The sequence below is a fragment of the Barbatula barbatula genome (genome assembly GCF_947034865.1).
Source record: "Barbatula barbatula genome assembly, chromosome: 11".
NCBI classification, from domain to species: domain Eukaryota; kingdom Metazoa; phylum Chordata; class Actinopteri; order Cypriniformes; family Nemacheilidae; genus Barbatula; species Barbatula barbatula.
In genome coordinates, this window is record NC_136774.1 from 12,953,192 (window position 1) to 12,969,849 (window position 16,658).

The window sequence follows — 16,658 nt, forward strand, 5'->3', positions numbered from 1 at the left end:
TGAATTAAAGCAATGGCTCTGTTTGCTAGAACCACTAATGCCCCGCTCAAGCTCGATTTCTAAATGCATAATTTGTATACAAAGTTGTGCCACAGTATGGACAGCAACTAGAATTAACATTGCAGGCAATTTTCTCAATATTTAGACTCAATAAACTATTACTGCTTATAAGGTAGTTTTTAGGTGTAGCTATCTGGTAGGATTAATGGATGTAGAATAAGGTAATGCAGAAAAAGGCATTAATATTCTGGTCACAAGTCCGACTCTCTAGCCATTAGGCCACGACTGCCTACACTGAAATGCGTGCTCAGTGCCCCTGGTCCAGTATGTCACAACATTACAACACAGTACCACAATCCACACAACCATATGTGCTAACCCGTTGGCTAAGACTGTTATAACCCCACTGGCACCATTAATGCATGCTCAGTGTCCCCGGTCCCGTATGGCATAACATTACAACACACAACACCATTTTATTTGCGAGGTCATTTGGCAGCCCATATTGTGTCATTCCGTTTCAACCACAGCCAGTGGCTGCTTCTCTCAGCAACAGTGGCAAGTTCTTTGACTTCCGTCCGTTGGGCTTGTCCTCTGATTCCCACTTCCTTAAGCAGCCTTGTAGTGGAATTGGAAACAAAGCCCCTGCACTCCACTTCCACCGGGAACACTTTCGATGTCCATCCCCGCTCTTCAACCTCTGCTGCCAAGTTGGCATACCGGAGATTCTTTCTTTCAAATGCTTCGTTAATGGCCTCTTCCCAAGGTACAGACAACTCAAATATGAGGACTGTCCTACTAGAGCTGGACCACAGAACCATGTATGGCTGCAGGTTGGTCGTTGCGATTTCCTGGGGGAAAGTAAGTCTGTGGTTTAACTCAACTCGCATTTCCCAATCCCTGGCTCTACTCACAGGCCTGAATCTGGGGTTAAGGGTTTGGCTCACTCCAAGTGATTTTGCGCCATGCAATGCCTTCCCACCTCATCCAACGTCCTTGCTGGCCTTGAAGGACCACTCTGGCACATCTACTTGCTTCCTCTCCTGCCAAACCTCCTCCACTACAAGGTGACGTTTTTTCCTTTGGTGTCGTTTTTGCCATGTGGGTGTGGTTAATGCCAAAACAAGTCCCCCTCTGCCTTGTTGAACTTGTCCCATGATGTCCTTATGTCCGAGGATTGCATTTGCATCTCTAACCGCTGTTGTTGGGTGGTTGGGACTTGAAATGGGGCTATCTTATTGATTTTCTCGAGTCGACTGGTTGTCTCTTGCATGAGTTGTTCCACCTGTTTGGCATCTTTAAGGTCTGCAGTGTACCCCCGTCCAAGGCTTTCGATTGGCTTTTCCATGACCGTTGGTATGGAATTTATACAGAACCTGTCATTGGTAAAATAGCCCTTGACAATAGAAGGTTTGACCTCCATTTGTGCCCAACTAATGTTCTCCTGGAGCGTATCCAGCAGCCACTTTGTACATGCTTTGGTTGTTGTGATGGTTGTCTTGTCATCCATGTATGCCCTGATTTTAGGTAGGCGCAACCCATTTTTCAAACGCTCTCCTCCAACCACCCAACACGATGCGCAGATTATTATTTCCATTGCCATTGTGAAAGTCAGTGGTGAAATTGTGCAACCTGCCATTATGCCAACCTCCAGCTGTTGCAACATGGTGGTACTATACTATGTGGTAATGCAGAATTGAAGAACCTGAAAATATGTCTTAATCAGCTTTATCTGCTCTGGAACATGGAAAAAGTTAAAGGGTGTCCTTATTAGCCCATGTGGCACTGATCCAAAGGCATTGGCAAGGTGTAGAAAAAAACACATGCAGGTCTTTCTTCTCCTTTTTTGCAAATTGCAACTGGTGACAGATGTTGTTAGCATGTTCCAAATATCCAGATCAACCCCCTATGCCTGCCTTCTGCACTGAAGTGTCAATAAAGTTGTTTCTCTTCAGAAATCCTGAGACTCTATTGGCCACAACGTTGAAGAAAATCTTACCTTCCACATTCAAGAGGCTGAACTGGTCAATAGTTGAGGAGTTTTTCTCTTTGAGTATCAGTATGCCTCCTGCTCTTCTCCAGACCATTGGTATCACCTACTTTTTCCATGCCACAGCCATTAAAGGTACCTCAACGCCCCAGGGGCTTTCTTATATAGCCTGTATGGTATACCGTTTGGTCCAGAAGCTGAAGCTGATCTTGCCCATTTTAATACACTCTCAACTTTGCTTCATTTAGGGGGCCTTGTGTCCATCTGGTGTTCTGGTTGCTGAATTGGTGGCATGTTCTCTGGAATGGAAAGTGGCTCATGTCTCTGATTGTCGGAATATGTTTTCCGTAGCTGTTCCTCAAGATCTGTTAAAGGTACTTTAAGGGTCCCAGTTTTCTCCTTGCCAAAGATGCTACTGACAAATTTGTAAGGATCATTGTAGAAAGCGGTCCTGGTTCGCTCCCTATTCTTATGTTACTTTCTCAAGCTCTCTTTGCAGCGAGGCCAGGCGACTTTTAATATTGCCTTGTAGTGCCTCTAGGCCCTTCCTTTCCTCTTCTGTGGCCTTCTTCCACGGTTTCCTCAGGCTCCTCCTTTCTCTCACAAGTCTGTCTATTTCTTTTTGTAACCTGGACTTAGTTCAGACCATCGTTTCCTTCTGTGACCTTGGGATCTTGGTTTTCACATCTCTGTATTTTCTGTCCTGTTGTTCCAACTTCTGCTGTGCTGATCTCCTGGTTCATTGTCATTTAGATTCCAAGGTTTGTTGCCATGTGATCCGTCGATACGTTTTCATGCTTCCTTTTGTGTTTAGCCATAGGTTGGTGGACCCATTACGCTTTAGTAATGGATCCTGCCAACATGGGTAGCTAGCCCATGTCTGCCCCGATGGGGTCTATTCCCTCCTGCCAGCAGTCTCTTCAGGCTGTCACCAGGTCTTTGGGTTGCATATAAAGTACCCAAACCATACATCCATTGAAAGCTTATTTCCTTATGACCCTTATGTTCCAGGTCACATATTATTACCATTTCATCTAACTGAGTAGATAAAGCAGTGTATCGATATTTTACACATCGTCATTTGATATCAATTTGCAGGTAAGATCATCAAACTTGTCCTTTGGAATGCAGCAAAAACAATGGAGCTTTCGTTTTTAGTGTATAGTTTGAGTGGATCATGATTATGAATTATTATTGTGAAGCGTCTCTTGATTCTTTTAATGATTGTAAGTAAATATGTTCAACAGCATGTCGGTTTGCACATGTTTTGACTGTCATATTCTCTAAGTAGCTCTCATTAAGTGCTTCACAGACGTCGCAGTCAGACTCAAGCATTGGTCGCCATAACAACACCCTTTAAGGCACTAAAATGGAATAGAAAAAAACCCTAAAAGCAAATCAATGCAAATTTGAATTAACAGATGACTGGCTACGTGACTTTGACAGACCAGGGGTGTAAAACAAGTCTATTTTAAAGAGATAGTTCACCCAAAAACAGAAGATTCTTTCGTCATTTACTCATCATAATGTCAATTTCAAATCTGCATGACTTTCTTTCTTCCACAGAACACAAAAGAAGATGTTTTGAAGAATTTGGTACTAATTTGGGAGCCCACATACTTTGTGTTACACAGCAAAAATAATCATACACTCAAAAACTACACACTAAACATGAAGAACTGCAATATTATTATATAATGATCTAGATATTACTACAATATATCGCCATGTCCCTGCAGAATCAGTGCTGATTCCCTACTCTATTGATGGCCATCTCTTATCTTTCCTCAAACAAGACCCATCAAACACTTTCTCCCCCTGCACTCTCGCTCCTCTTGTCCTGTAGTGGCCCATAATTAAGATTCCTTTCCCGGTGGGCCCACTTTTGCCGGAAAGCAGATGTGGCCCTCAGAGACAGAAGAGTAGAGTTCCAGCTGCCGTGTAGCACTTCACACACACGTGCAGTCACGAAACACATTCATCATGTCATATCTGCGACTCATGCAGGGTTGCCATGGCAGGTTTCCGTCAAAACAACACCTATCAGCTTATGATGCCGGGGGAGAGTATGCACATCAGCAGACAGTGTCACATTCGCAAATTTGCACAAAACACCTTTCCTTTCCAAGTGTGTTTGTGTGAGAGAGATGTTGATTCAACCCGTGTAAAGTGTTACAAAATCTGAAGAGAAACACAAAATTACAGCAGCCAGGACGAGGCTGAGATGAGGAAAGAGACCATCTGGTGCGAGATGCAGGAAAATGGAAAACAGGGCTCCAGAAAACACAGAGACAGCTTTTGTCACACATAATTCTTTTCATGGGAGGATGAGCTTCACCATTCATAAAGGTGCTGGAAGTTCACAATCATATGTCAATGATTATTTACATACAGATTGTTTATCTATAAACCCATTGTATGTATTTTATATCTGTAACACAGTAAATTCAGTGGCTCAGTCATAATTTGTTAAAATTGGTATAAATATGCTATTTTTGCTCATATGTTGCCATTATTTATAAAATAAACTCAAGGGATGATGAAAAAACTTACGAAAAAAGACCAGCGTACATCAGCATGAATTTCCACACAACGAAACACAATTACAGTCAATCAGGAGATATGTGATGTTCAGTGTATGGTAATGGAAAGAAATTGTGGAGCAATGGCATTTCTCTGAAATGTATATTTCATTATTAAGTCATTATTAAGCAAGTTATTCCAATTGCTATTTTAAATTTTGATCTGTTACTGTAGCCTATAAAAACAAATTGAAATTTAAAATGTAAAAGACTTCCCTGATGAAAAAAACCAACAACAGAAAATGTTATGGATTAAATCAAATGGTTATAATGGGAATTGTATTGGTATTAATGGTAACGACTGGTATGTGGATTCTATTGGTGGGGTGTTATGGCAAAATTATCCTATTGGAATAATACTCAAAATACACAACAAAAATGAAATAACAAAATGTCAAAATGCGAAAAAAAAAAAAGCTTGACACTCCGCTTATTAAAGTGATAGTTCAACTAAAAATGTAACTTCTGTCATCATTTACTCACCCTCTTGTCATTTCAAACCTGTCTGACTTTCTTCTGAGAAAACAAAAGATGATATTTTGAAGAATGTTGTTAACCGGCACCCATTCACTTACATTGGTTTTGTGTCCATACAATAGAAGTGAATGAGTTCCGTCGCTGTTCGGTTACCAACTTTCTTCAAAATATCTTCTTTTGTGTTCTGTGGAAAAAAGAAAGTCATACAGGTTCGAAATGATAAGAGGGTGAGTAAATCATGACAGAATTGTTTGGGTGAACTACAGGTATCACTGACGTCATGCAACACCTTCTACTCGCCCGCACTGCACAGGCCTTGTCAGAGTCGGTCCGAATGGGAGACAGGCGCTCAAACGAGTAGGCTTAATATGGTAGTCTCTAACGTCTGTCGCTAGAGAGTCTCTGTTGGTCGGGGAGTGAGGTTTACACACTGCACAGCTCTTCACTAGCTGGCCTACGTTACACAAACACACTACCAGACGCTAATATACACTCATGGAATATTGTAAATCCATAATCCTAAAATCTTCATAACAAAATCCCAGATGTCCAGACAGCCATTCATTGTAATTATAAATGTCTGTTACAATAGTAGCCTCACTTGATACAAGTGGAAGCTTGGACCTGGAAGGTGTATTCCTTACGTCGCGACTTAACAAGCAGATTTGAGCATTTAGTCATGTAGAAGCTAGCAATGCTATGTCTTCCAGATTAAACTTGATTTAGTTTAGATGTATAATGCAATGCAATGTAAGTCACTTTGGATAATAGCATCTGCCAAATGCATAAATACAAATATAGATGCCTGGCGGGAATACCAGAACCTCATGCCGGGAAAGCATAGAAAATAACATATGCTATTCTTCTCAGCAGGGTTCCTCTCTTTATCTGTACCTCTGTGACCTACCTCGTGCTGGGCAAGGAATGATGACTCTCTTGTTGGCCACACTCTCAATGATGGTCTCTCCATTTGTCTCAAAATAAGGGGCCTCTGTAACCACATACACACAAGCAGTTCACAGGTTAACTTTAAAGGTCCAAGGCCGAAGGTTGGTTTCAGGGTCAATGCAAAGTGATTACTACAGTAACTTAAAACCTCCACAGCGCATTATGAGCTGTTTACCTTATAAATATATGATATTATGAATATAAATGTTTAAATATAAAATATATAAATATACAGCTTAAACAGAGCTTTTAATCTTGCATAGAAAATTACAGTTGTGGGAAACAGTAAAGGAAAATGCAGTCAAAAGGCTCAAAGATTGTTTGGTGGTAGGATGTATGTAAATAAATGTGCTTTAAAAATTTGCTTTTTTTAGCAGGGCAGTAAAGTTTTGGATTTGTATTGGTTTAAAATGGTTCTACTGGTGTGTGATGGATTCCATTCGTGGGATTAATGCCCAAAACATACTACAACAATTATTGTAAAAGCTAATGGTTTATAATGGTATTTCAATGTAAACCATTCAAATTTCTGTCATGGTCTCTGCTAGGATTCTATTGTTTTTTCAGCAGGTTTTTTTATCAAGGTTGTCCTGATGGTTTGCAAAGACTTCTAAATAGATTTGATGCAGTATTTTATGACTACGTATACACAACAGAAATACTATACCTAACACTTGCAGAAGAATCTCTATGGTGTCTTCTCCAGCACTGTTTCTGGCAACACAACTGTAAGTGCCGCTATCCGACTGTTGGACTGTCTGGATCTTCAGCATTCTGTCAGTGCTCACAAGAAGTCCATCATGAAGCCAACTAATCTGAGGACTTGGTTCTCCTTGAACTACACATGGCAAGACCACAGTCTGGCCAATCAGAGCCTTCAGAGAAGTAGGTGCTGGCTGAATTCTTGGTTTAGCTGGTAAAATAGAATGTGGTAAAGTCTATGTTTTCTGTAAACTGAAGAATATGAAATGTTTACAAATGCCACACTCATGTAAAAATACCATGGTAGGGATTCTTTGGAGAATCTCAATTTACCATAGTAGCACCATCACTGTTACCATGGTAACACCACAATACTTTTCATGTGCAGGCAGAATGTCTTCAAATTTAATGTGAAGGTAAATATACGGTGTTATTTGTTACAGATAAATGTTGACGCCGTTGGATTTTACCTTGAACTTGTAAATTGTAGGTGAGTGATACATTTCCAGCTGGGCTAACAGCAGAACAGGTGTAGAATTTACTGTCTATCAGTCTGACATCAGTAATCTTCAAAGAACCAGACGGTAAAACCGTGAACCTGTTTGAGGAAAGGTCAAAGTTCAGAAAGTGAGGTAAAAGGACGCACGTTTTTAAATCATGGTACTTCTACAGATGTGCTACAGACTGGTGCAAGTGAACATGCGGCCATTGTGTATGCACGCAAGCAAGTTTCTACCTTAGCGATTGAAACCAATCGATAAAATCAGCTTGAATTAATTTAGTCTGGAAACATTTTGCTCAGCAACTTTATTATGACAACTAGTCTGAAATACAAATAAAACTAATATCAGAAAGGAACATACAAAGGTTACCATGTTCACTAAACCTCATTGGGACTAAGCTCTCCACCGCTGCACATGTGGACTATCGCTGAGGCTACCAATTAGATGGATTGAGATCCAGACCTAAGATTGGTTCCACCTGGTCAATGAATCATTTCTGATCATCATTCATATAATTCTGAAAGTAATTTGTTTTCTGTCCACATGGAAGAGTTAAGGGCCCCTTCCCGCGGGACATGTTCCAGTGCCCGGCTGCACCGTCTTTAAATAAAATTGTTTATCTGTGTAACATGCTGTTTATTTTGAAGACGCCACTTCAAATAGAAATGTTCAGCATGTCTTGAAACACCTGCATTTTGTTTCAGTTAAGTGACTCCCATCTCACTGTTTTGGAATGTAAGAACGTGTCCTTTGTGAAAGAAGCCGGACAGAAGCTACATCTGGAGTGGAAAATGTAGCATAAATTTAATCATTTGCACCAGAATTACAATCACAGCAAACATTTTATTAGCACAATGTATTTAGATAGTCGTGCGCAGCTGACAGAAATGCATGCTAAATGTCACATAAAAGAATGCCGCATCTGTTAATAAATAACAAATCTGATGCAGATTAACAATTGTAAATGCAATTGCAATTGTAAAAAAAAGAATTCCATGCTTTAAAGCTGCCAATTTGACAATTCACAGTCGCCCTATTCCGGAAATTCATGCTTATTTCACTAACATTCAAAGGTATGATCACCCCAACATTTGCTCAGAAAGTTTCGATACCAGAACTCCAAGGACTGAATATCCCTGTCCTAACTGCCCATGATCAATGTTGGAGTTCAACGGACACCATCTCTAATGTCTAACAATTCAAGCAGGAACATACAGGAGATGAGACACAAACATCCACAAATAAAGACGCTGAACCCATCAGGAAGACACGGCATTTACCTTCATAGAAACACATGTGCTCACATGCGTATACAGACTGTGGGTAATTATGGAAATCAGTGGTGCATGAGTGAGCCAGAAAGAGAAAGAAAGCAGAAGAAATTGATCTGGGTTTTAAAATATCTTCTGTTGTAATATTTCAAAAATAGATAACATTACAATCATCCTCATGATCAAATCATGAGTCACTGAGTTGTTTTACATTTTACTGAGAATGATTTTAAAGGGCCAATGTATCATCCTTGGAGACTCTATTGACAGAAATGCAATATACATAATATACATACGTCTTCAGAGGTGTATAAAGACCTTGCATAATGAGTGTTATGTTTTTATTATCATAGAATTAGCTTTTTCTATCTACATACACCCTGGGATCCCCTTGCATGGAATTCGCCATGTTGTTTCTACAGTAGCCCTAAACAGACAAACTTCTCCACAGAGCGTGTTTCGAAAATACGTTATCTCCTTCACTAAAGAAGGGAAAACGTAATGACAGCGTCATTTTACATGCTGGCCCTTTAAAAGCAATCCTTTTAAAAAACACACAATGTAGAGAGCATCTTTGCCACACCATATTAGTTAGAAGTTGATTTTATAGTTTTATAGTAAAAAAGCATTTGGCACAAAAAAAGAGAAAAACATTTGGCAAACACTTCATTAAGATGTGATTTAAAACTATTTATAATTGTACTTTTTATTGTTTTATCTATTGAAACATTATGAAAATAAACTATTTATATTCTATTTATAAACTTTATAGACATTTATTTATGTATTATTTAATTGTGTTATTTATTTAAATGTTCGATTTACCATATTTAACCATTTCAAATATATCTATGAACTTGTCCATTCAAAAAGTTTAAGACTTATTTAAATTTTTGTTTATAAATGGATCCTTCATTTTATTTTAAGCAGCACTCTTTGTCCTCCTCTTTATCACAGAACATGTAAAAATCCATCACACTCGGTTAAAACTCTAACCCCATAAAGGTTAGACCACTGGTGCCCCCTAACATCCCTGAGGCTTTCCCGTTCTACATTAAACACACTTTCCACACACAATCTTCTTTCCTGTGTGGCAGATGTCTCTGCAGTGGTGTGTTATTCTCGTCAGGCAGACGGAGACGTCGACATGCTGTTTTATGAGACAGGAAGCTCCTGGAGACTTAAACATTACGCAGGCTACACTTCTTCCTCTGTGACTATCACTCAAAACACACACACTATTCACACTTCTCATTCCTTTTCTTACCAGCAATACAACGCCTCGCCATTCCGGTAATACTCCACTGTTACAGAAATACCACATTACCTAATCCTAAAGCTGTCACCCTTATACCATTGCAATACCTATGCATCTCTCTGACAAATGCCATCACAACGCTCCAGCGTCTTAAAATTCCCAGCATGCTTCTTTAACTCTGATTCATCCGTCTTGTCATCATAAATTAATTGTTCATCGAGTTGACCTGACTGAAATATGTCTGCTCAGACTTTACCTGATGGAGATATGTCTGTACAGATTTATTGCTCAGTGGCACTTTCATAGAGCAGAAGACCGAATGGAGTTCCCATTTAATCCTGTCTCAAGTGATTCTCTTAAAAATTCAATGGAGGACATAAAAAGAGACAGAAATCAGTTAGTTACGAGTACTTTGGCATGCCTTAGCACAGTTTGAGCTTTTTGACTCAGGAGAAAAATCAGAGAAACCAGAGACTTAGGCGAAATTGTCCATTCGCTCAATTGAATCTCACCGCTGACCTTTAATTGAGATATTAAAGATCTCATGTGCGATTTTCCTCTCCTATGGGTGCTAGTATGAGTAAAGGCATCAACCTGATGAGTCAACCTCAACATAATGAACCTAACATCTGCTTTCCAGTCAAGCCCATGTGATTCCACCTTTTGCTTTTGTTTAATAGTAGATACAGTATGACTTCACACGACTTTCACAATGACTGTAGGCAGTTTTGTTCTGACAAAACCCAAACCTATTTAGAAAGACATCTTAAATCCAACTTTAACTGGTGTGAGAGCCACATCTCCCACGTCACATCCCTGGACTTCTGAAGAGATCTTCAGGGAAGCACAATTCATCATGATTTCCAACGCTCAAAACGAGAGATTAGCGGTGAGACCATCTTATTTTCAGTTAAGCCAAATGAATGTAAAGCATCACTCCGTGAAGCTGAAATCTAATGTGATTTGAACGACTCCACTGAAACAGAACTGGCTCATGTTCTTGTCTGAGGGAGTGAGAGATAGAATGAGGTAAGGAAAGTCAGCTGGGGTCAATTTTGACACAGCTGAAGTCTTTTATAGATGGCTACATCACCTCATCAGGGCCCATTCCTTCACAGCAAGAAATCATTTATCACTCATCGAGGACATATTTTTGCCATTTATTATGCACTGTAATGGCATTGTTCCACTGTACAAACAGTTTAAATATTTAGATGAAGTCAAACGTGATCGAAAAGGCTACAGCTTTGGCCTCGTGGTTCAATGATTATGGTGATTTAAATGAGAACGTTTTGGAAAGATCTGCATTAAAGCTGATTTAGTGTATTTATGTGATCATCGCGGGGTCTGACGGTACCGATTTGAATAATCTTACCAGGCTGTGACAGGGGGAATGGGCTGACCATTTCTGCTCCAAGTCACCACAGGGGCAGGACTTCCGTGAACCTCGCATGGAAGGATGACCTCTGAGCCGACCTCAGCTGCCTTTTCAACCGTTGCCTGCGGCCCATCAGCACCAACGATTCTTGGTCTGGCTGTTGAAATTAGATTTTAAGATGTTTAGTTTCTCAATACAATTTAACTGATTTTACATGAAACAATTTACACAAATAAATTAAGAACATTTCAATGCTGTGACATCAATGAAATATACAATTTAAATGAGTAAATATAAAAATAAGTAAATCTGAGTAACTCAAATATTTACATTACAATTCACAAATATGTCTATATTAAAAATATAATATGTTAATGAAATACTTACACGTAGGTTTGTTTAATGAAAATGTTTCCCCAGATATTTGGGGATTTTTTAAAAAGTGTATTTGTTATTTTTGTGATATTTTCATTTAGTCATTTAGCAGACGCTTTTATCCAAAGCAATTTATAGATGAGGTAAACAATGGAAGCAATAGGACAGCATAAGGACAACAAAAAGCATAAGTGCAATCAAAAACTGGTCTCATATAGCCTCCCACAGTATACGGAGCTAAACTTAAATCATTATTTTTTTGTGTAATTTGTGATCCTGACTGCGATTTATTGTTTTTAATGATCATTCTATATAATATCAAGGATGTCAAAGCCCTGTCAAAGATAAAATCAGTGGACAACTTTCTTTTTTGTGCAAAACAATGAAACGTAGTTCCAATAAAATCCTAAATGACTACTTTAATGCTCCTAATCTCATAGATTTGGGATTTTACAGACGGGGTCACATTCTTTTTAAAAGCCATTGTGTATCAAATATTTCAACAACAATGATTCTGATCTGTCAAAAAATTTAAATCAATAAAGATTTTTTTTTATCTTGAATGAAATTCATTATTCTACCCCACTCACAAGTATTGTTTTTCTTGCATAATTCTGGCCAAATGGGATGTTTAATTTATGTTAACAAGAAAAAAAGATTTCCCAATGTTGTAAGTATCATCTCTTCTGAATTCTCTTCTGTATCATATCTTACGCAATTTTGCAATTCAGTTTATTCTGTTTCAATTGTGTTTATATAACTTTGGTTTGTTTTTGACAAGATGAAAGTATTGACTAAGAAAGCTTTTACAGCATAAAGATCATTTTTGTGGATAGAATTTGAGCCTGAAGTATGAGATTTCTCACTGTTAACACTCAGATGCATCTCTCTGCTGGTGAATCCCACTATACTGCTGGCGGTACACACGTACACCCCTGAGTCCTCCGTCGTGGGACTGGGAATGTACAGGCTTCCGTCAGGTCCTTCAAGAGGTGGCGACACAGCCTTGGTGTCTCGGCCCTGGGAAGAGAAGACGCTGGTCCTGAAACAAGCATTGAAATTCACATACAGTCCAAAGTCTCCACGGATCAGCGAAACCTCTGAATCCGCCTCTCAGGTTACCAGGAATCAAGCATTTCCCGTGCATACCAAGCCCCCACCCCTTGTTCCACGGAAAACAAGATAGCTTTAGCAGAACTTCTTTCATGTGACCAGAATAGCAATTTACATGCCTTGGGTGTATTCTGTGGACAACACGCACCCAATCTATCGTGTTCGGAAATAAAGTGGTGGAAAAATTAACTCCCTGTGACGGACCGGGCAGATGTGAGCTTGCATTTGTTTGAAAGGCCATTGGAGAGAGTGATGCATCATAAGACAAATGGACGACATCAGCACTACTCTTACCTCCATTATATGACATTGTCCCGGCTCTCTGTTTAGCACAGTGCTATTTCTCATCACCGGGTTTATAACATGGCCAAAAGTGTCATTAGTCAACAAGATGGAACGAGCTAGAACAACTGTGATGATGTACCTTGGACCAGACGATGGATGGTGCAGGGACCCCGCTTGCTTCACAGGACAGGGTGATGGCTGTCCCCTCATTGGCTGTGTAGTGCAGGGGTCCGGCTTTGATATCGGGAAGGACTGCGAAAGTAGGTCAGAATAACAGCTGTTCAGTGCCCCAACAACCTGAGGTTCAAGATTAGACTTCGCTAAAGATACTTCACGAGGAATTCAGCTTAACGCCTCTAAATATGAAGCTCTAATATTAGCATTGATTTTAGCGGCATTATCGACTAGATGAGATGAAATCTTAATACAAGGACTAGTCACTTTCACACATGCTATAGTCTTTTTGTAATTTTAATATCTTTTGTTTAAAAGGACCCTTAATCAAAATTTGGGTAAATCAACCCAAACAGCTTTACAGTCTTAAAGGTTCAGTTTTTATGTTATGTGGAGATGGTGTCATTCTAACCATGAACATCCACTGAGATTGTGATATTGACTGATCCTGCCACATTGATAGCAGTGCACACGTATATCCCAGCATCCCCAGGTACAGCTCTATCCACATGAAGACTGCCGTCACTCCTTAGAAAGACTCTCCCGTCCAAACGCACCTATAAATAGGATAATCATGCATAACTGTAGTAACAGTAATACAATAGGCTGGTAATACATATTTTTTTGGAACAGTCTCCAGAAATCAGTAGTGAGAAAAGCAGTACGATGTTATCCAATTACAATAAAATATAATTTATTTCATGTACAAATTCAGTTATTAAGAGATATGTAAACTGTGATTTTAGACCAATGAGATCAATTTACTATCCTCAACTTTGTCACTTTGCCAGTGGTCCATTGGTCATAGCATTATGTTTATTTTTTTTAAGTGTGATGAAGTCCTTTAAGTTGTCATAGATTTTGAATGGATGTTTATGTTTTTTCATGCATCAGCTTGAAAAAATTAGGCTCTAAAAGTGATGCAAACAATATTGTTCTTGTTGTCTTATTCGTTAGTCTTATAGTTATGCTGTAGACTCAACTATTCTCTTAAATGAATAGTGGAGTTTTTTTCTTTATAGTCATAGCCATCATCCTTGTTGTGTCCTTACTCATGTCATCAAAAATGTCCAGCTTTGATAAAATGCTGCATCACCCACTTAACTTTTCAGCCTCCTCGCGCCCCTCAGGAACCTAACGATGTTTATATCCTATAAATAGGATAATCATGCATAACTGTAGTAACAGTAATACAATAGGCTGGTAATACATATTTTTTTGGAACAGTCTCCAGAAATCAGTAGTGAGAAAAGCAGTACGATGTTATCCAATTACAATAAAATATAATTTATTTCATGTACAAATTCAGTTATTAAGAGATATGTAAACTGTGATTTTAGACCAATGAGATCAATTTACTATCCTCAACTTTGTCACTTTGCCAGTGGTCCATTGGTCATAGCATTATGTTTATTTTTTTTAAGTGTGATGAAGTCCTTTAAGTTGTCATAGATTTTGAATGGATGTTTATGTTTTTTCATGCATCAGCTTGAAAAAATTAGGCTCTAAAAGTGATGCAAACAATATTGTTCTTGTTGTCTTATTCGTTAGTCTTATAGTTATGCTGTAGACTCAACTATTCTCTTAAATGAATAGTGGAGTTTTTTTCTTTATAGTCATAGCCATCATCCTTGTTGTGTCCTTACTCATGTCATCAAAAATGTCCAGCTTTGATAAAATGCTGCATCACCCACACAATTCAGCCTCCTCGCGCCCCTCAGGAACCTAACGACCAGGTCGTGCTGTCCCAGAGACTTCCCACTAACTGGTTCGTGATGAGCGGCAATTGCGGCTACATACACTTCCAGCGTGGAAGGGGAGAGATTGTTCTCGAGTCTCGACTGCAGGAAGGACAGCACGCTCCCGATCGAGCATATCCAATATTGTTCTTGTTGTCTTATTCGTTAGTCTTATAGTTATGCTGTAGACTCAACTATTCTCTTAAATGAATAGTGGAGTTTTTTTCTTTATAGTCATAGCCATCATCCTTGTTGTGTCCTTACTCATGTCATCAAAAATGTCCAGCTTTGATAAAATGCTGCATCACCCACTTGTTTTCCATTGTGCGACCAGACTCTCTCGGGAAGCGGAATCCCATCCAGTAACATGCAGGGAATGTTCAATGTCTGACCGTTGAGAACTGTAACAGCTGGGGAACCCTCAGCTAATAACGGTGGTTCTGTAAACAAGAAAGTGACATTTCACACAAGACCCATTTCTAGACTTCTTGATGAATATTTGACATATTGGTGAGAACCCTGCACACCTAAACCAGTTACAGTGAGTCTTGCTTGTGCCTTGTTGGATCCAAACTGGTTTTTAGCCTCGCACACATATACACCTTCATCGTCCACCCAAACACCTGCAATTGAGGGAGTGAAAAGAACGGCACTGTTTATAATGAAATGGACTCTTGTGTAATGAAGCTTATAAACATTTAGATCATTAAAGTTAATATTAAGGTTTTTGATAGTTCAATGTATCAACTGATAACAGTATAATGAATAAGGAAGCAAGGGGCTAGGACCAAAGACATGGGGCTGTCATGATCCTGTCAGACTGAACTAGAAAAGCAACTACAAAGAGGACCGGATCAGACACCAGTGTCTGTTGACTGACAGTCTTCTGACTTTGTTTGGTTTCAACACAATCAAACCTCAAGACTGACAATGTCAATAGGAATGTAAAAGACTGACAGCATGACAAGACATTAATTCTTATTAAACTGTGATAAGAATCCATGTTATAACATAAAAAGATATTTTTGAACTCTTCCTAAATACACGTAGAAATATTATTGTTGTATTTCTTAAAAGAGAATGTGAACTTTTTTGCAGTATTTGAGGTCTGAAAATACTGAGCATCCTTTATGTTATTTTAACCTGTTTCTCCAGTTTTCATTTTCTGCAAATAAATGCAAATTGTACCAATATTTTTATTTGGAATTTGGGAAAATATTGTTAGTATAGTTCACAGAATGAAACAAAAATGTCAATTTTACCTAAACACATAGAAATTGCAAATTCAGAAAAACTGAAAATAATTGTGATCATTTGATAATCGTGGCTGTGTGTGTGGTGACGGACATGATTAATGATATAAATTATTTTGAATGCTTTATAATGACACAGCCTATTATCTGCATGTTTGTTACAGATATAAGCTTCCGACTTAAACATGTTCAGGTTTGCGAAAAAAAACTCAATATGTCCCTGCGAAAATTTATGAATATTTATGGCCATGCAGATTTTCTTACAATAAGAAGCAAAGCTGTTAATTCCATTGCGATGACAGACCAAACTTCATTTGCGGTAATTCATTCCTGCATTAAACGCATACTACTTTACAGATGTAACTGTCCAATTATTGAAAACGTCTCGGTTACGTATGTAACCTCCGTTCCCTGATGGAGGGAACGAGACGTTGTGTCGACAGAATGGGGTTTGACTTGAGAACCTACCTTCTCTGACTGACTTGAACAGGCCAATGAAAATTGGCGAATGAAATTTGCATGCCGGACTCCGCCCCCGGATATCCGGGTATAAAAGGGAGGCGGCGTGCCGCATTCATTCACCTTTTGTGCTGAGGAGCCTGAGGATCTT

General features: G+C 39.0%; 1 protein-coding gene across 1 annotated transcript in view; it reads right to left on the reverse strand.

The window, feature by feature from the left end:
• Nucleotides 1-16,658, reverse strand: part of hmcn2 (hemicentin 2) — a gene marked incomplete at its 5' end in the record, with an annotated part of 69,461 nt that overhangs the window by 24,815 nt on the left and 27,988 nt on the right. Inside the window, 9 exons of the mRNA XM_079468123.1 lie at nucleotides 5,957-6,040; nucleotides 6,665-6,910; nucleotides 7,170-7,297; nucleotides 11,107-11,266; nucleotides 12,351-12,504; nucleotides 13,022-13,134; nucleotides 13,469-13,613; nucleotides 15,108-15,235; nucleotides 15,323-15,418. Coding sequence (XP_079324249.1) covers nucleotides 5,957-6,040; nucleotides 6,665-6,910; nucleotides 7,170-7,297; nucleotides 11,107-11,266; nucleotides 12,351-12,504; nucleotides 13,022-13,134; nucleotides 13,469-13,613; nucleotides 15,108-15,235; nucleotides 15,323-15,418 — 1,254 coding nt within the window. The remainder of the gene's footprint in view (nucleotides 1-5,956; nucleotides 6,041-6,664; nucleotides 6,911-7,169; nucleotides 7,298-11,106; nucleotides 11,267-12,350; nucleotides 12,505-13,021; nucleotides 13,135-13,468; nucleotides 13,614-15,107; nucleotides 15,236-15,322; nucleotides 15,419-16,658) is intronic.